The sequence below is a fragment of the Anticarsia gemmatalis genome, chromosome 30 (genome assembly GCF_050436995.1).
Source record: "Anticarsia gemmatalis isolate Benzon Research Colony breed Stoneville strain chromosome 30, ilAntGemm2 primary, whole genome shotgun sequence".
NCBI lineage: Eukaryota > Metazoa > Arthropoda > Insecta > Lepidoptera > Erebidae > Anticarsia > Anticarsia gemmatalis.
Genome location: NC_134774.1, coordinates 3,982,081 through 4,007,859, shown reverse-complemented (window position 1 = coordinate 4,007,859; position 25,779 = coordinate 3,982,081). Strand labels below are relative to the sequence as shown.

Sequence of the window (25,779 nt, the reverse complement as noted above, 5' to 3'; positions counted from 1 at the left end):
ACGACAAAATAGGTTATGTCTTTGTAATTTAATATTACGTTAGTTTTCGGTCGCAAAGGATATTTTTCCATGATTATTGCAAAATGTCGGTGTATAAAAATTAAGCATAATCAATTTTATACGCAGCGTTTAATCGCAATAAGATATTTTAATCGATTTCACAGCTGCTCTAAAATCGATAAAAATATTGTATTTAATAAAAAAGAACATGAAAATAATTATGATTACATACAAATTATGCTTCGCTGTTTAATTAAATTAAGATAATCATTTAACAAATGAAAGAAATCTGCCATTTTCATTTACTAAACTGATTCTTTACATTTGACGTTTTCGCGCCATTAAAATCAAACATGGCAGCCATTTACTTTTTCTGTAAGTTTTTTTTAATTATGGACATTGTTGAAATTACGCCTTAAACTGGCACGAAGGCACATTAAATTATGAGTCCCGGCTGTCATTCTCAAAGTTCTTTGACAGTCGTTACCAGTAGTCAGAAGCTTGAAAGTCTGACAACCAGTCTTACCGAGGGGTATCGAGTTATAACCCAGGTAACTGAGTTGTGAAGGTCTAATAGGCAGTCGCTACATGTAACATACTGATATTCAGCTGCATTTAGTGAGACTGGAAGCCGACGCCGACACAGTTGGAAGAAAGGCGATGATGTAGGTACTTTACTATGACGAAGAGGCGCCCATAGCCAGTTGCGCTCACCGGTCGGTAAACGATCTGTGGGTTAAGCAAACCTTGGCGCGGTCATTCCATAGATGGGTGACCGCATAGTGGTATTTGAACAGGGCGTCTCCATGCTTCGGAGGGCACGTAACGGTCCCGGTTGTTGACAATAAGATAACAGTCGCTAAGCCATGTCAAAGGCCTTACGGGCGGCTTGAACGACTTTGACACTAGGTTGACCACTAACCATACGATATGAATGAATGAACTATGACGAATAAATACTGTTGATCTTCTTATCTTAAAAAATAAATTCTAACATACTCCCTGATTAAATCACGTATATTTTTCAGTGTTAATATGCGTATGCAGTCAGTTACCTACTTACTTAGCCCACGAGGACCCGCAAATTCACCGCGCCGGTGTTGCCCGGTACAACAGCAACGATTTCTGGCCCATACCTCTGGCAGGCAAAGGGCATAGGTTCACTCATAGTCAGGCTTCTCTTAGCAAGAATGAAAAACTTCACGGACAGAATGAGGTAAATAAATAAAATTAGATATATACTGTCTTAGTAATAAACGTCGTATAAGCTCTGATAAGTTATACAGTATTTGGTCTTTTTCTTTGATTGTTTTAACCTAATAATGTCCCACTGCTGGACAAGGGTCTCCTCTTGTAATGAGGGAGGGGTTAGGCCTCGAGTCCACCACGCTGGTCAATTGCGTATTGGGGAATTTTCACATATATACAGTTTCAAAATTGATTGAAAGTGACAAAATACTGTTTCATTAATCAGAGCTTACACCACGTTTATTAGGCGACATTATTATGAAAAACTTTTAACCAAATTTGTGGAAAATAGGTCAATTCAAAGCCTAAAGGTCGACATAGTTTTATTTTTGATCTATAATCTATGCTTATTTTTAATGGAGGACTTTTAGCGCCAAAAAGCAGCGCTACAGGTTAATATTGTTTCAATAACTTTTGCATTAAATTGTCAACACCAGTCCGGAGTTTGGTAATGTAACCGGTAGATGGCAATAATCGTCATTATATGGGCAGAAAACTCTGCTGACAAAATGTGCTTACATCTTTTTAAATTGGGTACAAAGGATTTTATTTATTAAGGTAATTGAATTAGAGAAAGGTACTATTTTAAGCTACCATAAGACCTAAAACGTCAGTCAGGTACACAAAACTTATAGAACAAAAATCATATTTAAACATTATAAATATAGGTTCCTAATCATGATTTAAAAAACCTGATTTTAATTAAAAACTTTATCGATCAAATCGAAAAAAAATGTGTCTTATGCAACAAGTTTTTAAAAAAAAGGAGTATCAAAAAGGTAAGTTATTTAATTTAATTTATTGCTATTTAAAATAATTGGATCTGGTGTCACCGCTTCTAAATATATAATATTTATTTTTATATATAATTATTTTCTAAATATCGAAATAAAGAATTTTCAGTATTTGAGTGACTACAGCGTTTGTAAATCGTACTGATTTATTCAAAAACTATTGTTAATTTTACTTCTTAATGCTTAGAGTTTGATAAAATATTGCCAATCCTAGATGATCGGTTGAAGTCGATCGAAAAGTGTTCTATCGAATTTAACAAATCTATACTAATATAATAAAGCTGAAGAGTTTGTTTGTTTGTTTGTTTGTTTGTTTGAACGCGCTAATCTCAGGAACTACTGGTCCGATTTAAAAAATTCTTTCAGTGTTAGATAGCCCATTTATCGAGGAAGGCTTTAGGCTATATAACATCACGCTACGGTTATTAGGAGCGGAGTAGCAACGAAAAATGTTACAAAAACGGGGATTTTTTTTACCCATTCTCTTAGGTGACGCAAGCGAAGTTGCGCGGGTCAGCTAGTCTATACTAATATTATAAAGCTGAAGAGTTAGTTTGTTTGTTTGAACGCGCTAATCTCAGGAACTACTGGTCCGATTTGAAAAAATCTTTCAGTGTTAGATAGCTCATTTATCGAGGAAGGCTATAGGCTATCACATTATCATAACATCACGCTATAGTCATTAGGAGCGGAGTAGCAATTAAAATTGTTACAAAAACGGGGAAAATTTTGACCCATTCTCTTAGGTGACGCAAGCGAAGTTGCGCCGCGGGTCAGCTAGTAAAGGATAATAGGTAGATTTGACTTTTTAACTACAACTAATTGATTTTTCTTTACTTTTATAAAGTTTTCTTGATTTGTGTAATCTTGTTCAATAAATTTGAGTGTATACCGGTGTTTATATTTCCACAAGTAAGTATATAAGTCCTATATATTAAATACCCAAGAGAATTATGTATTTACCGGGCACATTACCAAACTCCAGGCATTTATCGATTACACTCACCGATCCGATCGGTAGACGATCAGTGAGTTAAGTAACATTTGACGCTGATAATATACAACGTTGACAAAAGCCAGAGGCATTAATTGAAACTAAAGAATACTATAGGTGCCCACTGTCAATCCGAAACTATTTAAAAACAGTTTACGAAAAGTATACGAATAATCATTATTCTAAGAAATTATTGAGCAAAATGCGTAAACTCCCTATGTAAAGATTTGGTCTGACCTGCCGTGACCTGCGTAACAAAACGGTCGTATCGCGGCGAATGATTTGTAAATAAATATGCCTATCTATTTCTCACATTGATATCAATTAATGCCTTTCGCTTCTATCAACGTTGTATAGAATAGCTGTGACTTAAGTATTTGTTCAGACAGACAACGTGATTAAATCTCTTGTTATAATTTGTTATGTCAACGGAAAAAAGATGGTGGATCCAGGGTTAGATATTTTCATAAAGAGTTTTGCATTTTAGATAAATTATAATTAAACCGCGAAATTAAGTACAACGTAAGTTAAATTAGACTTTTGAAATATTTTGTAGGGATTTATTTAAATTGATTGCGTTTTCAACCGTCGCCATTCTTAAAATCAGACAATTTCCTTCTAGACTTCAATCCTTTAAGCCTTCGGTTCGCTATTGTAACAAAATAAATGTATTAAAACCTCTCAAATTTTATGAAAACATTGATTATTAAATTAAAAAAGTACTTTTAATGTATTTATTGTAAAAATATCAAACAATTTATTAACAATAATTTGTATAATTTCAGACGAATTCAAACGAGAGGCTCGGACAAATGGTGCCGTTAGCGCTGGCTTACTCTTACTATTTCGATGATTAATATGTTTATTTATTTCGAAATAGTGTTAATAAATTAATTCGGATTAGCAATGTGTTTTATTCAAACGATTGTGTAAAGCAGAAACCAAATCAAATCATTTATTCGTTTAGGCAAATACGGACACTTATTATTTTATTTATTTTGTACAAATAAACATTACAATAAATTAGTGTTCATTGCAAGTAAACTCGCCAAACTTTGAACTTTGACGTTTGATGGCGAGAAGCGCACTTTTACAAAAATAATAACATGATAAAATAATAATAATAACATTATTTTATTATGATATAGGTACGGTTACAGATACTTATTCAAAATCAAATCATTTATTCATTTAGGTCAAATGCTGACACTTATGATAGTCAATGATACAGAGAGTGAATTTACCGCCAGTTCGGAAGGTAGGGCCAATGAGATGATGGCATTAGAAATGTCTAAAAACGGCCACTTTACACCCACGTTTAGCCAATAACAATGTTAGTCCCATGTAATATAGAGCGAGTCTAATGCCATCTATCGGGCACGTTACCAAACTCCGGACTACTGTAATTGAGAATAATCTAATATTAATTATAAAAAGAACACACTTAGTCCAACTTTGATTTGACTAGTAGTCAACTAGCCTTTTTCAAGTTATTTGGCGGCATTTTTAAAGCCATTAGCCATCTTTACACACACACTGTAAGTATCGCACGTTCCTAGTACGGTACAGTATAACGCTTGTGCTCTGAGAGAGCGATGTTGTTCGCGGGCGCGGGGAGGTGAGCGCGGCAACGGCTCTTTGCTTTCTCCTTACACGAGCGATTGTTGTTTCATGCGCGATACAGTGTGTGTGTGTAAAGGTGGCTATTATATTGTTTTTTATCACAGAATTGTTCTGAAATGAAAGAGGTTCTAAGAGACACACTACGTCGTATGAAGAGATTAGAAGATAAGTTGTCAAAATGTACGGGAAAGTCTGTCGAAAGAAGCGAAGAGCTTGTTGAATATGACCTTGAATGATTGTGTTTGAAAATAAATGATTAATTCAATATTTCAAGCATTTTAATTTAACAATTTTTTACTAATCAATTTGATTTGCTAGTTGCTACACACTCGGGTCGGCAGTATTAAATTTATCGAACAACAAAACCGACTCGAAGCAATTACTGCACTTGTTCGGCTTGTGACGATCGGGTACCTTCGGGTGCGATCGTCACAATTCGGTTTTTATTCAGGCGCGGCGATGTCGAGCGACATTTTTCCCGAATATTCATCTACTTATCGCCCGGCTTGGTCGAATGCCGCCTTACATATGTGTGTAGCCCTACGACGGCTATAGAAATTAGTCAACTGCGTTAACTTCCTAACATTAAATCACTGAGAATTTCTTGGCAGATCAATACAAGCAAGCATGTATACTAAAATAAGAATTGAAAACATCAGAGACTGTCTTATGGAGCTGACGGCCGCCTGTTACTTTTTATTTGATCTTTTTATTTTGGAAATACACATAATTTAAAGTAGGCGCAATATATCTTGACCGGCTTGAAGTAAGGCACAATAGAATATTGCGCGGTACCGTGTAACGTCACCATTTTGTCAAAAAATGTCATCAGCGCGCACTGCCGCTAACTTCAAACCGGTCGAGATAAATTTCGCGTATTTTAGTAATCTATATAAATGGTGCACTTTCTACTTAGTTGTCAGACTTTTGACTAAAAAGATGTTAGTTTATTGCTGTTTACCACACTCAAAACCAAACTCCTGACCGCTGTACTTTATCTATACTAATATTATAAAGCTGAAGAGTTTGTTTGTTTGATTGTCTGTTTGTTTGTTCGAACGCGCTAATCTTAGGACCTACTGGTCCGATTTGAAAAATTATTTCAGTGTTAGATAGCCCACATATCGAGGAAGGCTATAGGCTATAATCATCACGCTACGACTAATAGGAGCAGAGTACCAGTAAGAAATGTTACATAAACGGGGAAAATTTTCACCCATTCTCTCTTATGTGACGCAAGCGAAGTTGCGCGGGTCAGCTAGTCCCAAAATAAAAAAAATATGTATCTGATTTTCTATCAAACGAGCATTCGGTTGGAGTGTAGCAAAAGGGTGTCCAAGGCGATTAGGAATTCGTAGTTTAGTATTTGTTTTAAACCTTCAGAAGGAGAAGCCCGGGGCTCCGGCGACATCTTCAAACAACCATTGATTTAATTTTCGTCTCTTTGGATATAATATCAGGTCGCCAGAGCCCTGCTTTTAACGGGGCCCCTCCTTCTGGGTGGTTTAAAAAAAATAACCACGAAGGCTAAAGTGGCGCAAGGCTAAGGCACCTTTCATTTGTGACATATTATCCTAGCCGATATTTGGCTATGGTCTCAATACACAGGTACACTCTCTGTTCCGTCACTCTCATAGCCCAGTAGGACGGAAGACACGACCAGTGAGAGGTCAGGCGCAGGACCGACGGCTTTACAAGCTCTCCAAAGCACGGCGGTCTACAACTTCAACTATTTTCTTATATTTCAGAACTATAAAACCATGTTATCAACATTAAAAAACATTCGAAAAAGACTAAAGAAGATTGAAAATAGTTTGAAAAAGAAGTTACACACTAAAGTAGCGTATTCATATTACTCTATAGAAGATTCTTATGAGGGATTATTATAAATATGATAAAAAGGTCGATTTTTCTATTTTAAACACTAATATTAGGTCGGCAAAAAAGTCTTTTCGCATTATACTATGTATGAACTTGTAATAAAATCTCTTTGGCTTCAAGAATCACAAATGAGTACACGGTTCTTTAGGTTTCTTTCAGTGAGCTCGTGAGGTACCCAAATGTCGAGCTTTTTTGTGTAGAGAAAATATTTTTTTACAAGTTCATACATACTATAATTCGGAAAGACTTTATCCCGGCCTAATATAATAATATTAAGAAATGACTGTTTTTGTGGAATATAAATAAATATATTTGTTTACATTCCAGTTGGTTATTTAATTCCAAACTTAATATGCCATCAAAAACATTCTGTAAAAAACTCAAGTCTCGCCGTAAAAAGTTGTGAGATCTATATAATACCAAGTCGATTAATCTATTTAGTCTCTACTTAAAGGACCTTCTGTCTTAAGTTATTACGTATGTTATTATCATGCCAATTTAAAAAAAATACCTCTAAAACAAATAGACCGACCTGGCCATCGCATGATTTGATTATTAGTATGTATCACACTACACAACACGACGAGAAGTTAATGCTCCTGAAATGTTAATGGCGAATTTGTGTTTTCTTCCGATGACCAAGTCGATCTATTTGTTTTAAAGGTATTTTTTTTTTTAAATTGGCATGATAATAACATACGTAATAACTTAAGACAGAAGGTCCTTTAAGTAGAGACTAAATAGATTAATCGACTTGGTATTATATAGATCTCACAACTTTTTACGGCGAGACTTGAGTTTTTTACAGAATGTTTTTGATGGCATCTCACTTCTTTTTGTAAAGCGAATAGAGCAAACATAAGTCCAATTTGTATGGAAAGCCGTATTTTTTTCATAATTCAACATATTTTCCTATGGGAATGTTGTTCAGTTTCATGGGCTAAACACCCTTATCCACCCTATACCCCCTCCCGTGATGTCTCATATAGTAGATACATATTTACACCTATTTATTTTATTTTCTACAGAAATAATAATTTAATTCATTAACTGCAAATGTAACCTTGTAATCTTATACATTTATATGGGATTACAAAGTTATTGTTGCAGTTAGTGTATTTAGAAAACTTGACCGAAATTAGAAAATATTGAATTTTTCCCATGATTAAGACACTAAACCCTATTTGTATTCTAAATTTTAAGCTTCTAAGTCTGCTAGAAGTACCTTAGACTTTTGATGATCGGTGAGTCAGTGAGTCAGTGAATCAGTGAGTGACAAAATTCAAAATTTTAACAAGTTGTCATTCTTAAACTACTGGTTCAAATTGACTGAAATTTTAAATATACCGTGTTTATACAATGACTGATTAGTTGCTGAAAATCCAGGCTTCTTGTTTCATCCACTACGAAATTATAGGGGTGTCAAAAATAGCCTGAATTGCTTCGAGAAAAGGATGTTACGGCCGTGCCGCTTTTTTTTTGCTCGACTTGCGGGGGCACTTCCGTGCCCCCAGATAAGTTACTTAGGTACTTATTAGCAAATATTCGAATATATTTGCAAACCCAGAAAAGTATGAATGGAAGAAAATGTATATTTCAGCAAGTGACCCGTAAAAATATTGTCCTTGTAACCGATATTAGGCTATCGCGGCAAATTTCATTGAAACTAACCAACTGTATTAGACTTTTTTTTAAAGACAACTCCCGCACTAAGAATTGCTCTCGTGTCGCGGGGACTTTTACAAATATACGAACAACGGACACAAAGTACAACCAGACCCGAAATAACTATTTGTGGATCGCACAAATAATTGTTCCGTGTGGCAATCGAACCCACGAAATCTCGCTCGACGCAATGGTATTGGCGTGGCGACCTTAACCACTGCGCCACGGTGGCAGTCAAAACTTTGATAATAGTGTCTAAGTGTGTGCACAATACACAGGTACACTCTCTATTACATCACTCTCATAGTTTGGTGGGACGGTACACGATCAGTGAGAGGTCAGGCGCAGGACCGACGGCGACACGTGCTCTCCAAGGCACAGCGAAAATAGAAATCTATACTAATATTATAAAGCTGAAGAGTTTGTTTGTTTGAACGCGCTAATCTCAGGAACTACTGGACCGATTTGAAAAATTGTTTCAGTGTTAGATAGCCCATTTATCGAGGAAGGTTATAGGCTATATATCATCACGCTACGACCAATAGGAGCAGAGTACCAGTAAAAAATGTTACAAAAAAGGGGAAATCTATACTAATATTATAAAGCTGAAGAGTTTGTTTGTTTGTTTGAACGCGCTAATCTCAGTAACTACTGGACCGATTTGAAAAATTGTTTCAGTGTTAAATAGCCCATTTATCGAAGAAGGCTATAGGCTATATATCATCACGACTAACAGGAGCAGAGTCCCAGTAAAAAATGTTACAAAAACGAGGGAAATTTTCACCCATTCTCTCTTATGTGACGCAAGCGAAGTTGCGCGGGTCAGCTATTAAAAAATAAGTATACTCAAATTCATTTATTCAGCACTCATTTAAAAAATATTGCCTAGTATGCACTATATTACATTATGCAGAAATATTTACACTCACAATACAAAGATCTTTGACAGTCGTTAACAGTAGTCAGAAGCTTGAAAGTCTGACAACCAGTCTTACCGAGCATCGTGTTATATCCCAGGTAACTGTGTTGTGGAGGTTAGATAGACAGTCGCTCCATGTAAAATACTGGCATTCAGCTGCATCCGGTGAGACTGGAAGCCGACTACAACATAGTTGGAAGAAAGGCTAGGCTAATGATTTATAATATTACATGATTTTTTTGATCAGTCGGCAACAAAATGTAAAAAAGAACTCTTAAATACTGCAAATATATATAGATACTATAGGCTGACAACTTAGTAAAGAGCCTTTGCACGATTTATCATACATATTGATCTTTCTTTCTATCGTATGGTTTGTGGTCAACCTAGTGTCAAAGTTGTTCAAGTCCGTAGGCCTTTGACATGGCTTAACGACTGTTATCTTAATTGACAACAACCGGGACCGACTTTTGACGTACCCTCCAAAGCACGGAGATGCTCAGTTCAAATACTACAACGTCACCCATCTATGAAACCATCTCGGCAACGGTTGCTTAACCCACATATCGTTTACCGACCGGTGAGCGCAACTGGCTAGGAACGCCCCATATTTATCTATATTATACTTTTTTTAAAGACAATATTAGCATTAAGAATTGCTCATCTGTCGCGGGGACTTTTACAAACATACAAACAACGGACACAAAGTACAACCAGACCCGAAACAATTATTTGTGGATCGCACAAATAATTATTCCGAGTGGGATTTGAAACCACGACCTCTCGATACAACGGTAGCGGCGTGGCGACCTAAACCACTGCGCCACGGAGGTAGTTCAATATATTTTCAAAATAAAGTATCTGTATCAAACAGGTCTCCGTCAGCTGTATAAGTCGAGTCACTGATGTTATACATTCTGAATGTTGTATACCTCCAGCCGCGAACCTTGCATACAACACTCTCTACTAAGTTGTTGGCTACTATTGACTAGTTAATATAAACTGTGGACGCATATAAAGGCCTAACCCCTCCCTAATTACGGGAGGAGACCCTTGCCCAGCAGTGGGACATTAATGGGTTAAATTTATTTAGTATGTTTGAACTTCTAATAAAATCTTTTCTCTACACAAAATAGCTCGATATTTGGGTACCTCACGAGCTCTCTGAAAGAGACCTATTGAACCGTGTACTCATTTGTGATTCTTGAAGCCAAAGAGATTTTATTACAAGTTCATACATACTATAATGAGAAAAGACTTTTTCCCCAACCTATTATTATTATTTTTTTTATTTATTATTGCTTATTATTTTCAGGCAGGAGAACTTCATTATTATACTATTCATAATTGGGATTATCAACTTTTATTACATAGGTAAAGTAAGGCCTAAGGTATCATATAAATACTATTATTATCTACAAAATATTTATTTATTTACAAATTTTATAAAACATGAGAAAATAAATAAATTCTAGCTGTCTAACCTCCGGTTTCTGAGGTACATTTAGCGGTAGTTTATCTATTCAATAGCGTTTAAACTCATATAAAAATTTTATTTTATTGAATAGATAAACTACCGCTAAATGTACCTCAGAAACCGGACATAATTTAATTAAATTAAAATGTTTATTTTCATATATAAAGCCATTATTTTCAACTACGTATGACGCTGTAGCTGTGATTTGAAACCGGGGGTCATATATTGACCCCAATACATTCTAAGTTATAAAAGGATTTCATGTAAAAATGTCTGTCCGTACCTATTTTAAGGGTCATGGGAGATCAATTTTTTTTGACCCCCAACTAAATCTATGCCTCTTTTGTCTCCCCTCAGTCGGGAAACTTATGGGGGTATTACATTGTATGCACACGATTCTCATCTATACCAATATAATAAAGCTGAAGAGTTTGCGCTAATCTCAGGAACTACTGGTCCGATTTGAAAAATTCTTTCAGTGTTAGATAGCCCATTTATCGAGCAAAGCTATTGGCTATATATCATCACGCTACGACTAATAGGAGCAGAGTACCAGTGAAAAATGTAACAAGAACGGGGAAAATTTTGACCCATTCTCTCTAATGTGACGCAAGCGAATTTGCACGGGTCAGCTAGTTAACTATACACAGATTCGATTTCACAATTCTCCTGGTTTTTAGGGTCACGAGACACATATTAGGGTACAATATTGACCCCCACTAAATCTTCAAGTTATAATACACAGGTTTGTCTTCTATCATCGCGTTCATGTCCCCCAATTTGGGGTCACATTGGGGCCACACGTGACTGGATATTTCCATTTCGTGGGGCCCTTGGTGTGGAGGTAATTGACCCTAAAACAAAAAAAAATAGATTAACTTAGGTTTGATTCCCAGGTCGTGTAAAGTATTAATAGGTTTAGCAGGCATAAAAGTGGATTCTTTTTTTTTATGGGCTCATATAAAAAATATTTGGACCCGAAAAAGTGACTAGGGCTTATTAAATTACTAAGCCGGTATACTAGGGCCCGTCAAGTAACTACGACTATTGTAGGGCTCACAGCTTTTCTAGCGCTCATAATATTTGGGGCCTTAGAACATTACTTGGGTTCAATTAAATTGCAAGTGATATTCATGTTCCCATTAAGTAACTATTGGGGTCTACGACTAGGGCCCAAACAAGTACCTCCCTTTCTATTTCCTTAAGATTCAGGTCGTAATTTTTGAATTACTAGTGCCATAATCTACTGATGGGCCCATAATTTTCTTGTTGGCCCATTAAGTGACTTGTGGGGTCTACGACTAGGACCCAAATACCTCCCTTTCTAGAATCAGGCCGTTTTTTTTTTTTTGGTCACTAGTGTCAAATAAGGGCCCAGTATCTACTGATGGGCCCATCTTCTTACCTGTCTCGTCTCAGGTCTCCTCTTGCCTCGAGTACGTTTGGGCCACGGCTTCTTAAGATGTACATAAGTAATGTGCGCGCGTTTCTCGGCCGAGTGCTTGAACGCTTTCCCGCACATCTCGCATTTGAACGGTTTCAGGCCCGTGTGTATCTGTGAATAAGATATTAAGGTTAATAGGTATAAAAGGAAAGGTCATTTAAAAGGGCATAATGTACTATTAACTATACATGGGTTCAGCTTCGGAAGGGCCCACAAAGTATTAAGGGGTCCATGAACTGTCTAAGGGCCCATAAGTTACTAAAGGGCCCATGAGCTACCAACGGGCCCATAGTCTTCCGAAGGGCCCTCAGACCACTAAAGGGCCCAATTTTTTCCAAGGGCCCAAATTTTTCCAAGGGCCCAAATTTTTTTTTTATTTTTTTTTCTCTACTTACAAACATATGTCTCTGCCTGTTGCTGTGCGTGCTGAACTGTTTGCCACATATACCGCACACGTACGTAGCCCGCACCTCACTGTGCACCTTCTGATGCGCCACGAGTCTCTGCTTCTTCTGAAAAGACTTCTGACAAATGTCGCATTTGAACGGACGCTCGCTCGTGTGCACCCACGTGTGGTCTTTTAGTAGGGCTTGACTCTGAAAACGAAGAAAAAATTTGTATTTCATAACTTTTAAACTATACTAAGTAAAATGCGTGTTCGCGTTAATTCCCGTATCCTATTATATATTAAATAGCTGACCCGCGCAAATTCGCTTGCGTCACATAAGAGAGAATGGGTCCAAATTTTCCCCGTTTTTGTAACATTTTTTACTGCTGCTCTGCTCCTATTGGTCGTAGCGTGATGATATATAGCCTATAACCTTCCTCGATAAATGGGCTATCTAACACTGAAAATTTTTTTCAAATCGGAACAGTAGTTCCTGAGATTACCGCGTTCAAACAAACAAACAAACAAACTCTTCAGCTTTATAATATTAGTATATATTTGTTTTTACTTCTACGAGGCTAAATAACAACACCCGCGTGGTTCGATATCTTAAGTTAAGCTACGCATGCCGAGGTTGGTCTGTGGATGGGTGACCATATTACACATTTTAATATACCTTGCGAAACGTGGATAAACTCGATATTTCGTGTAATATGGTCACCCATCCACAGAACAACCTCGGCAAGCGTTGCTTAACCTCAGAGATCTAATCACCTCAGAGTTAACTAAGCCACGAGCTCCTACAACCTAACCATATGATAAGGAGGACTAACATTACATTAGGGCCCCACATAGTCTATGTATTTACAGTACGTACCTGGAACATTCTCCCGCAAACTTCGCACATACAAGGCGTCCTCATCGACGGGTACTTGGTTCGATTCTTGTCCGGGTGAGTTCTCCTGAAGTGACTGTGATACGCTCTTGAATCTTCTAGTTGTAAACCACACTGAAAGAAGTCAACGATTACGTTATATTGTGAGTCCCGGCTGTCATTTTCAAAGATCTTTGACAGTCGTTAACAGTAGTCAGAAGCTTGAAAGTCTGACAACCAGTCTTATTTAGTATCGTGTTATAACCCAGGTAACTGTGTTGTGGAGGTCAGATAGACAGTCGCTCCATGTAACATACTGGTATTCAGCTGCATCCGGTGAGACTGGAAGCCGACTCCAACATAGTTGGAAGTAAGGCTAGACTGATGATGGTCTAAAGTGAGGAAGGTCTAAAGTAATATTAGGTCGGGGAAAGTCTTTTCGCATTATAGTATGTATGAACTTGTAATAAAATCTTTTCTCTACACAAAAAAGCTCGATATTTGGGTACCTCACGAGCTCACTGAAAGAAACCTAATGAACCGTGTACTCATTTGTGATTCTTGAAGCCAAAGAGATTTTATTATAAGTTCATACATATTATAATGCGAAAAGACGTTTTCCCCGACCTGATATTTGGTTTCCTACCTGTTCACAAGGGAAAGGTCCATCGACTCTCTTCACAGGTCTGGTGCAGGACTTCTTCTTAATTCCCTCACTATCCTGTAACCTCCTCTCTTCGTTACTCCTCCGACCAGTGCGCGATTTTATAGAGTCACTCTCTTTGTCCTCTCCTGAAAAATAGGTATGCTTAGTACCATTACAGTTTAGTGAAAAGTAACATTAAAGGTAACCACCCTTGTCCCTTGAATTTAAGCTTCTGTGAACTCATGAAAGAGTCTTAATTTCCCACTGCTCGGCAAGGATTTCCTCCCGTAATGGAGACAGTAATGGATTAAAAAAAACTGTGAATCACGTACCTATATGTCTAGCGGCGACACTTAGATGTCTCCTATGTGCTTCTTCAGAGACGAACCGGACGTTACATAACTCACAGAAAGGCCCGTCTTCCGGTATCTGCAACATTCACGGCCGATATTAATATGCTATCTACGATTATGAGTCATTAGTCATCACCCACAGATCGTTTACCGACCGATGAGCGCAACTGGCTATCGGACATCAGGCATCATTCATCGGTCGTCGGTCATCATTCATAGGTCATAGGTCATCAGTCACTATTTATCATCATAATTCATCATTTACCGGTCATCGGTCATCAGAAGTCGGTCATCATTCATCATTCATCGGTCATCGGACGTCGGTTATCGTTCATCGGTCATTAGTTATTAGTTATTAGTCATCGGTCATTAGTCATTAGCCATCGGTCATCGGTCATTAGTCATTAACCATCAGTGATTAGTCATCAGTCGTTATACATCATCGGTCATCGATCATCATCATCAATCATCATCATCATCAATCATCATTCATCATCATCAATCATCATCATCAATCATTCATCATTCATCAATCATCATTCATCACTCATAGTTGACAGTTGACTCACCTGCATCTCGTGGAGGCGGTGTTTCAGTTTCTTGTGCAGCTCGATGCCCTTATTACTGACAAACGAGTAGCCACATATCTCACACACGTGGTCTGAAGGATGCTTCTTACGCAAGTGACCCATGTGTCGACAGTCTCATGTAGAGGCCCGACATCGGTCTTAAACCACTTACATAGGTCTAACATGACATCGTTAGTCATCGGTTATCATTCATCGGTCATCGGTCATCGGTCATCATTCATCATTCATCGGTCATCATTCATCATTCATCGGTCATCAGTCATTAGTAATAAGTCATTAGTCTTCGGTCACTAGTCATCATTCATCGATCATCATCATCATCATCAATCATCATCATCATTCATCAATCATCAGTCATAGTTGACAGTTGACTCACGTGCATCTCGTCGAGGCGGTGTTTCAGTTTCTTGTGCAGCTCGATGCCCTTATTACTGACAAACGAGTAGCCACATATCTCACACACGTGGTCTGAAGGATGCTTCTTACGCAAGTGACCCATGTGTCGACAGTCTCATGTAGAGGCCCGACATCGGTCTTAAACCACTTACACAGCTCTAACATGACATTGTCAGTCATCGGTCATCACTCATCATCATCAATCAATCATCATTCATAGTTGACAGTTGACTCACGTGCATCTCGTCGAGGCGGTGTTTCAGTTTCTTGTGCAGCTCGATGCCCTTATTACTGACAAACGAGTAGCCACATATCTCACACACGTGGTCTGAAGGATGCTTCTTACGCAAGTGACCCATGTGTCGACAGTCTCATGTAGAGGCCCGACATCGGTCTTAAACCACTTACACAGCTCTAACATGACATCGTCAGTCATCGGTCATCGGTCATCGGTCATCGGTCATCATTCATCGGTCATCATTCGTCATTCATCGGTCATTCATTCATCATTCATTAATCATTCATCGGTCATTCATTCATCATTCATCGGTCATCAGTCATCGGTCATCATTCATCAATCATCATCACTCTTCATCACTCATAGTTGACAGTTGACTCACGTGCATCTCGTCGAGGCGGTGTTTCAGTTTCTTGTGCAGCTCGATGCCCTTATTACTGACAAACGAGTAGCCACATATCTCACACACGTGGTCTGAAGGATGCTTCTTACGCAAGTGACCCATGTGTCGACAGTCTCATGTAGAGGCCCGACATCGCTCTTAAACCACTTACACAGCTCTAAAGTGACATTGTCAGTCATCGGTCACCATTCATCGGTCATCGGTCATAAGTCATCATTCATCGGTCGTAATTCATCTGTCGTCATTCGTCATTCATCGGTCATCGGTCATCGGTCATAAGTTATCATTCATCACTCATCGGTCATCGGTCATCGGTCATCGGTCATCGTTCATCAGTCATCGGTCATCGGTCGTAGGTCATTAGTTATCATTCATCGGTCATCGGACATTCATCATCATTCATCGGTCATTCATTCATCAATCATCATCATTCATCGATCATCATTCATCACTCACAGTTGACAGTTGACTCACGTGCATCTCGTCGAGGCGGTGTTTCAGTTTCTTGTGCAGCTCGATGCCCTTATTACTGACAAACGAGTAGCCACATATCTCACACACGTGGTCTGAAGGATGCTTCTTACGCAAGTGACCCATGTGTCGACAGTCTCATGTAGAGGCCCGACATCGGTCTTAAACCACTTACACAGCTCTAACATGACATCGTCAGTCATCGGTCATCATTCATCACTCATAGTTGACAGTTGACTCACGTGCATCTCGTCGAGGCGGTGTTTCAGTTTCTTGTGCAGCTCGATGCCCTTATTACTGACAAACGAGTAGCCACATATCTCACACACGTGGTCTGAAGGATGCTTCTTACGCAAGTGACCCATGTGTCGACAGTCTCATGTAGAGGCCCGACATCGCTCTTAAACCACTTACACAGCTCTAACATGACATCGTCAGTCATCGGTCATCATTCATAAGTCATCATTCATCGGTCATTAGTCATTAGTCATCGGTCATCATTTATCAGTCATCATCGGTCATCTTTCATCGGTCACTAGTCATCGGTCATTAGTCATCGGTCATTAGTCATCGGTCACTAGTCATCGGTCATTATTCATCGGTCATCGGTCATCACTTATCGGTCATCGGTCATCAGTCATTAGTCTTCGGTCACTAGTCATCGGTCATCAGTCATCATTCATCGGTCATTAGTCATCGGTCATCACTCATCATTCATCACTCACAGTTGACAGTTGACTCACGTGCATCTCGTCGAGGCGGTGTTTCAGTTTCTTGTGCAGCTCGATGCCCTTATTACTGACAAACGAGTAGCCACATATCTCACACACGTGGTCTGAAGGATGCTTCTTACGCAAGTGACCCATGTGTCGACAGTCTCATGTAGAGGCCCGACATCGCTCTTAAACCACTTACACAGCTCTAACATGACATCGTCAGTCATCGGTCATCATTCATCACTCATAGTTGACAGTTGACTCACGTGCATCTCGTCGAGGCGGTGTTTCAGTTTCTTGTGCAGCTCGATGCCCTTATTACTGACAAACGAGTAGCCACATATCTCACACACGTGGTCTGAAGGATGCTTCTTACGCAAGTGACCCATGTGTCGACAGTCTCATGTAGAGGCCCGACATCGCTCTTAAACCACTTACACAGCTCTAACATGACATCGTCAGTCATCGGTCATCATTCATCGGTCATCGTTCATTGGTCATTAGTCATCGGTCGTCGGTCATCATTCATCACTCATAGTTGACAGTTGACTCACCCGCATCTCGTCGAGGCGGTGTTTCAGTTTCTTGTGCAGCTCGATGCCCTTATTACTGACAAACGAGTAGCCACATATCTCACACACGTGGTCTGAAGGATGCTTCTTACGCAAGTGACCCATGTGTCGACAGTCTCATGTAGAGGCCCGACATCGCTCTTAAACCACTTACACAGCTCTAACATGACATCGTCAGTCATCGGTCATCATTCATCACTCACAGTTGACAGTTGACTCACCCGCATCTCGTCGAGGCGGTGTTTCAGTTTCTTGTGCAGCTCGATGCCCTTATTACTGACAAACGAGTAGCCACATATCTCACACACGTGGTCTGAAGGATGCTTCTTACGCAAGTGACCCATGTGTCGACAGTCTCATGTAGAGGCCCGACATCGCTCTTAAACCACTTACACAGCTCTAGTGACATCGACAGTCATCGGTCATCATTCATCGGTCACTAGTCATCGGTCATCATTCATCGGTCACTAGTCATCGGTCATCATTCATCGGTCACTAGTCATCGGTCATCATTCATCGGTCACTAGTCATCGGTCTTTAGTCATCGGTCATTAGTCATCATTCATCGGTCATCATTCATCACTCACAGTTGACAGTTGACTCACGTGCATCTCGTCGAGGCGGTGTTTCAGTTTCTTGTGCAGCTCGATGCCCTTATTACTGACAAACGAGTAGCCACATATCTCACACACGTGGTCTGAAGGATGCTTCTTACGCAAGTGACCCATGTGTCGACAGTCTCATGTAGAGGCCCGACATCGCTCTTAAACCACTTACACAGCTCTAACATGACATCGACAGTCATCGGTCATCAGTCATCGGTCATCGGTCATCATTCATCGGTCATTAGTCATCGGTCATCATTCGTCATTCATCGGTCATCATTCACAGTTGACTCACCTGCATCTCGTCGAGGCGGTGTTTCAGTTTCTTGTGCAGCTCGATGCCCTTATTACTGACAAACGAGTAGCCACATATCTCACACACGTGGTCTGAAGGATGCTTCTTACGCAAGTGACCCATGTGTCGACAGTCTCATGTAGAGGCCCGACATCGCTCTTAAACCACTTACACAGCTCTAATGTGACATCGTCAGTCATCGGTCACCGTTCGTCATTCATCGGTCATTAATCATCAGTCATTAGTCATCGGTCATCGGTCATCGGTCATCGGTCATCATTCATCGGTCATTATTCATCGTGCATCATTCATCGGTCATTCATTCATCATCATCGGTCATCGGTCATCATTCATCGGTCATCGGTCATCGGTCATCGGTCATCGGTCATCGGTCATCGGTCATCGGTCATCATTCATCGGTCATTATTCATCGTGCATCATTCATCGGTCATCGATCATCATCATCATCATCAATCATCATCATCATCATTCATCATTCATCGGTCACAGTTGACAGTTGACTCACGTGCATCTCGTCGAGGCGGTGTTTCAGTTTCTTGTGCAGCTCGATGCCCTTATTACTGACAAACGAGTAGCCACATATCTCACACACGTGGTCTGAAGGATGCTTCTTACGCAAGTGACCCATGTAAGTCGTGAACTTGCTGAAAATTTAAAACATAATTTATCTTCACAAATAATAATTTTTATCATTTCAATTATAATTTTACATGAATACCAATTTTATATAACTATAAATTTAAATTTGAAAACCCTGGAACCCTGGTCTTTCATACTTTTAATAGGTTCCCGGTAATTTGCCGTCATTCGGTTAATCTCCCCAATTTCACTCCTTACGACTTTTCAACGGCTCAACCGATTTTCAACAAACATGTCTAAGAACACTCGCACATAAGTAAATTTTAATTAAAAAAGAACTAAATTGAAATCACTCCATCCATTCGGGAGTTATGGTGCCACAGACACACAGACAGACGAACAGACACGTTAAACTTATAACACCCCTTTTTTTGCGTGGGGTGTCAAAAAGCATTGCCATTCAACGTGGCAATGCTGCCAGCCTTCTGGGCACGTTACCCGAGGACGGCGATGCGGAGATTGTTAAATTATAATAAGTGAAATAATAAATTTTTCGTTAAAACATTAATAAATTGGCGTGGACGGATGAACAGATGGATGAATGGACAGATGAATGGAGGAAAAAGATGTATAAGTGGGTAATATAAGTAATACTCACTGAAATTCCACAGGACAATGTGGACAACTGTATTTAGTACCATTATGCCACCTGAAACAAATATAACAAATAAATATAATAATATCTAAATGAAAATATATAACAAAGCTGATTTTCGCAACTTCGCTTGCGTCACATAAGAGAGAACGGGACACATTCTTCCCCCATTTTTGTGATATTTTTCACTGGTACTCTGCTTCTATTGGTCGTAGTGATGATATATAGCCTATAGCCTTCCCCGATAAACGGGCTTTCTAACACTGAAAGAATTTTTCAAATCGGACCAGTAGTTCCTGAAATTAGCGCGCTCAAACAAACAAACTCTTCAGCTTTATAATATTAGTAAAGATTTATAATATTAGTATAGATACCTGACATGTAGTCTGGCTGTCTGTCGATGTGTAGTCACATAGGTACATTGGTTACAACTGAACCGCTGCGTGTGGTGTGCGGTTGTGTGCTTGCGCAGTGCATGCGAATGTTTGAAGTGCGTCTTACATATAGTGCACTCGTGCTCGCCTGATTCCTGCAAAATGTAATAATATTAGGTCGGAGAAAGTCTTTTCGCATTATAGTATGTATGAACTTGTAATAAAATCTTTTCTCTACGCAAAAAAGCTCGATATTTGGGTACCTCACGAGCTCACTGAAGGAAACCTAATGAACCGTGTACTCATTTGCGATTCTTTAAGCCGAAGATATTTCTAGAGAATCGATGGGTCAGCGACATTTGTCGGCGGATCAGTAATGTCTATAGGTGGGTCAACGACATTTATGGGCTAGTCGGCGACAGTTGTTGAAAGGACGGCGACGACATTTGTCGGCGGATCAGCGACATTTGTCGGCGGGTCGGCGACATTAGCCGGCGGAACAGTGACATTTGTCGGCTAATTAGCGACATTTGTAGGCGGATCAGCGACATTTGTCGGCGGATCAGCGACATTTGTAGGCGGATCAGCGACATTTGTCGGCGGATCAGCGACATTTGTCGGCGGATCAGCGACATTTGTAGGCGGATCAGCGACATTTGTCGGCGGATCAGCGACATTTGTCGGCGGATCAGCGACATTTGTCGGCGGATCAGCGACATTTGTCGGCGGATCAGCGACATTTGTCGGCGGATCAGCGACATTTGTCGGCGGATCAGCGACAATTGTCGGCGGATCAGCGACATTTGTCGGCGAATCAGCGACAATTGTCGGCGGATCAGCGACATTTGTCGGCGAATCAGCGACAATTGTCGGCGGATCAGCGACAGTTGTTGAAAGGTCGGAAACATTTATTGGCCGGTCGGCGACATTTATCGGCCAGTCGGCGACATTAGGCCGCGAATCGGCGACATTTGTCGGCGGGTTTTGTATGTTAAATAATTTAACCCTCTCTTATTTCGGAATTTTTCCCAGCAGTGGGATAAAAATTAATACTACTATACTTACATTAGTATGCCTTATCGCGTGTGTATTATACGCATCTTCATCTAAAAACCCTTTATAACACACAGTACATTTAAATATCGCATTTCTATAGTTAGCACTCTCTTGTCTTTTAATAATATCAGCTATTTGCTCCTCAACCGTCAAATCCGTAACCGTAAAAAGGGTTTCCGTCAGATCATCGTTTAAAAACGGTTTTCGTCGCCGATCTATTTTCGGCAACACCGGCTTTTCGCTTTTCAACTGTCTTTTTAACACTTTTTTACGTTTTTTCGCTTGACATTTTTTTAAAGGTAGACTGTCGTCTGATGAGTAATGTTCGGATATAGGAAATTCTTTCTGAAAATCGTTTTCAGAATCGCTTTTCGGTATTTCTTCGAAAAATACCTCTTCTTTTACCTCCAAATCGAAATTTTCAGGATTTTTTTCTACTTTAGGTATATTATTGTGTTCTATATACTCTATGGGTAACTCTTCAATATGTGTCAGTTCCAAGTCATAGTGTTCAGGATTATTATTTTTAATTGTTAACGAAGAAGTTAGTTTGTATTTGTCTCTGTTTATTGTTTTTATACTGTTTATGGTTAACTGTAAAAGAAAAAAATGATTATAAAACAATTATTGTTACAAAAAATCGTCTTTGAAGTAGAATTTCAGGTTTCCTACACACATATTTAGTTCGGCAATAATCTTCTAAGCCGGGCGGGAAAATTGACTATGTACAGGCGAAATAAGAACCTCTCCCTTCTTTAAAGTCGGTGAAAAATAATTAAATGGTTGCTTTTATATTCGCCTTAATAAAGTAAAAATCTGCTTGTTACACAAATCTAAACTACTAAACAGATTTTGATCAAATTTTGCAAGAAGATAGTCTAAGACTTGGTATTAAACATAAAGTACTTTAGTATACAAAAATCAACCCTTAAGTGGGGGGGATTAATAGGGGATGAAAGTTTAAACACGTAGATATAGCTAATTATAAATAAACTAGCTGACCCGCGCAACTTCGCTTGCGTCACAAAAGAGAGAATGAGTCATATTTATCAGCCGTTAAAAAAAAATAACTGGTACTCTGCTCCTGTTGGTCGTAGCGTGATGTTAAATAGCCTATAGCCTTCCTCGATAAATGGGCTATCTAACACTGAAAGAATTTTCAAGTCGGACCAGTAGTTCCTGAGATTAGCGTGTTCAAACAAACAAACTCTTCAGCTTTATAATATTAGTATAGATTACATTTATACATACATGGTATTGTTTTTCCAACATCTCATTTAAAACTGAGTTGGCTCTCAAACTCTTGAGTTTGAACTCATTCGAGTTCAGTAACCTTTGAGCACATTCTGTGCATAACATTTGTGGTAATCTATCTGAGTCTGTTATCTGAAAGAGACGAAAAACATATTATAAAGACAATTTTTACATAAAAACAGAACATATTTTATGCAGTGTAGTTACAGATTGATTATGACAGTGTAGTTGAGATTGAGGCGCCCATAACCAGTTACCCTCACCGGTCGGTAAACGATCTGTGGGTTAAGCAACCGTTGGCGCGGTCATAACATAGATGGGTGACCGCATAGTGGTATTTGAGCTGGGCGTCTCCGTGCTTCACAGGATACGTAAAAAGTCGGTCCCGGTTGTTGTCTACTAAGATAACAGTCGTTAAGCCATGTCAAAGGCCACTCGGGCGGCTTGAACATCTTTGACACTAGGTTGACCACTAACCATACGACAAACAAACAGATTCAATACGTATTATAGTATAATAACTGAATATTAGGCGCAGTGGTTAACATGGTCACCTCGCCGCAATAACCGTAGCGCCGCGTGTGGTTTATAATCCCACCCGGGACAAATATTTGTGTTTCAACTATTTATACGGATAAATATGCTGACCGATATGACTTACCGTTATATTGGTTAGATTCTCATAAGCCTCTTTTAACTTTGTTATTTCTATAGGTAGCAGCTTCGAGTCCATTGTGAGGCAAATTCTGCAGACCTGCAATTCAATTATATTTAAGTACTAATTGAAAATAATTTCATGTATAATTTACCTTAAAATGCCTAACGTTTCGGCGCAGGTTGCACTCGCCGTGGTCGTAGGTTGACTGAACAAGTGCAACCTGCGCCGAAACGTTAGGCATTTTAAAGGTAAAATGCGTGTTCGCGTTAATTCCCGTAATCTATTATACATTAAACATGCAACGCGAGAGTTTAAAAGATATTTTGACATGCTCACGACGCCATATTTTGTCGACATTTGCCGACGAAACTGTCGTGAGCACTTTCTAATTTGTCGAGTATAGCCGACCGTGGAAGTCAAACGGTTAATAGAAATTAGAAAAGACCAATAGCACTGTACCCGGAAATCAAACCCAGGACTTTATATTATCAGTTTAACCACCATGAAGAAGATATTAGGAAAATTTAATAATTAATAATACCTTAGTAGTTACTTGCTCTCCATAGTCACTATTTGCTGGATTCTGGAACCAAAATACAGGAATATTTTAAGTTGTGTAAGATAAAAGTATAATCTATACTAATATTATTAAGCTGAAGAGTTTGTTTCTTTGTTTGAATGCACTAATCTCAGGAACTAATGATCCGATTTGAATAATTCTTTCAGTGCTAGATAGTCCATTTATCGAGGAAGGCTATAGACTATATATCATCACGCTACGACCAATAGGAGCAGAGTTCCCGTAAAAAGTGTTATAAAAACGGGGAAAATTTTGACCCATTCCCTCTTATGTGACGCAAGCGAAGTTGCGCGGGTCAGCTAGTAGAAAATATTAGACAAGCACCTGACTGTGAAAACTAAATATAAGATCTCACATGCTTGTAGTAAAATTACACATCCATATTTTGTGTAATATTCTTTAACAGACTTCAAAAGAAGCAGATTCTCGAATAGGCTGTTTTATCCTACTAATATTATAAATGCAAAAGTTTGTGAGAATGTATGTATGGATGTTTGTTACTCTTTCACGCAAATACTACTGAACTGATTACGATGAAATTTGTATAATATAGGTAGCTGTAGACCCAGAACAACACATAGGCTACTTTTTATCCCGGAGTTCCCGATGGATCGGGATTTACACAGGAAGGGTTTCTACGTGGATGAAGTCACGGGCAGACTCTAGTATTTTATAATACATGTATAGATACTAACCTGTTCAACCATAGGTATAGCACCCAACCGGACTTTACGTAACCCACTCTTGGTCTCATACATATCTTCACAGAGAAAATGTTCTGAACAGACCGCACTACGTTCTTTGGGCTCCCAGTCCAACTTGCCCAGTGCTTGGAGCCATGCTGTACGGATACTCCGTTCAGTTGGGAAGCTAAAATAATATAAATAATAAGTTTAACCCATTACTGTCCCGCTGCTGGGCTAGGGTCTCCTCCTGAGAGGGGTTAGGCCTTGAGTCCACCACGCTGGTCAAGTGCGGGTTGGGGACTTTGCATGCCCTCAATATTAATTGTAGAGTATTTGTAAGTACTATGTAAGTAAATAATTAGTTAGTTAAGTAAATGAGACAAAACTTAGGATATTAGCTTAAATTATACTACTTAAACACTGTAATCGCTTTAATTATGACATTTTAATAGGTTTTATTGAGAATATAAAAAAGATTTCCATATGACAGTCAATATAGATAATTTGGAATGTTTAATCTTTTAAAAAATTCTTAAGCAATTATTTTAAAGATAAGATTCTTACTAGAATATAGTCATATAAATGAAAATATATTAATAACATTAATTTTTATCCGTTTGTTTACTATCAAAAGCAGACTTAGCGTATTACGATATTTATTGAAAATGTATCAAAAACTCACATATGGAAAGTGATTCCTTGCAGTTTAGAGATATATCTTGAATCATTTTTGCAATTAGGCGCACAGCACCGCATTTTTGTAATGATTTTAGCACAATAAACACGAAATTGTGCCGAATACTAACTCGACGCCAGACACTTATTCGAATACGATTTTCTCGTATTGTAAGACATTTTCATACGATGTTTTTGCATTAATATGTCTGTTATATGTTTATAATCACAACTTGACATTCATTATTCGTATAAAATAAACTTATTTATTATGTTTAACGATTATTGCTGAAGAGAATAGACTGTCACTTGTCTAGCAGTCTAGCCGATAGCTATAACCAAGTTGAATCAGGGATAAACATTAATTTTACTCATATATATTTCGACTCTTTTCGCTTTCCCTTCTGTACGCATATTAGACAAAGAAAAGAAAACACTACTGTCAAATTTGCTATTTCCAAATTAGCAGTATTATAATAACAATGTATGACAATATAAATATACAATCTATCTTATATCTCTTTCTTGCAAAGTTATTGGCCATGTTGTTAGAAGCAGACAAAACAACCAAAGCTTCGAGTCCTCTATTGACAATGGTGTTGACCTTTGCAAAAAATAGTAAAGCTTTCCATTCAATGACATAAATCTA

At 38.8% G+C, this 25,779-nt stretch overlaps 2 protein-coding genes across 4 annotated transcripts; one reads left to right on the top strand and one right to left on the bottom strand.

The window, feature by feature from the left end:
* The first annotated feature begins 235 nt into the window (after positions 1-235).
* LOC142985487 (uncharacterized) lies at positions 236-6,813 on the top strand. Of its 3 annotated transcripts, none has more exons than XM_076133690.1 (3): positions 236-375; positions 1,029-1,216; positions 6,408-6,813. In XM_076133690.1, exons 1-3 carry the CDS (start codon positions 354-356, stop codon positions 6,546-6,548), a joined length of 351 nt encoding a protein of 116 aa, XP_075989805.1. In that variant the 5' UTR covers positions 236-353; the 3' UTR covers positions 6,549-6,813. The 3 variants fall into 3 exon arrangements, with proteins under 3 accessions (XP_075989805.1, XP_075989806.1, XP_075989807.1); XM_076133691.1 differs by lacking the exon at positions 6,408-6,813 and adding an exon at positions 4,764-4,926; XM_076133692.1 differs by lacking the exon at positions 6,408-6,813 and adding an exon at positions 3,822-3,939.
* Positions 6,814-9,046: 2,233 nt separating this feature from the next.
* On the bottom strand, positions 9,047-25,471 carry LOC142985635 (uncharacterized). The gene is made up of 15 exons (XM_076133921.1): positions 25,138-25,471; positions 24,465-24,639; positions 23,731-23,772; positions 23,193-23,285; positions 22,529-22,663; positions 21,287-21,871; positions 20,222-20,376; positions 19,851-19,901; positions 19,119-19,257; positions 14,286-14,382; positions 13,954-14,099; positions 13,311-13,442; positions 12,441-12,641; positions 12,007-12,156; positions 9,047-11,455 (listed from the first exon to the last, which is right to left on the bottom strand). The coding sequence occupies exons 1-15, from the start codon at positions 25,209-25,211 to the stop codon at positions 11,321-11,323; spliced, it is 2,310 nt and encodes a 769-aa protein (XP_075990036.1). The 5' UTR covers positions 25,212-25,471; the 3' UTR covers positions 9,047-11,320.
* Between the last annotated feature and the right edge of the window lie 308 nt (positions 25,472-25,779).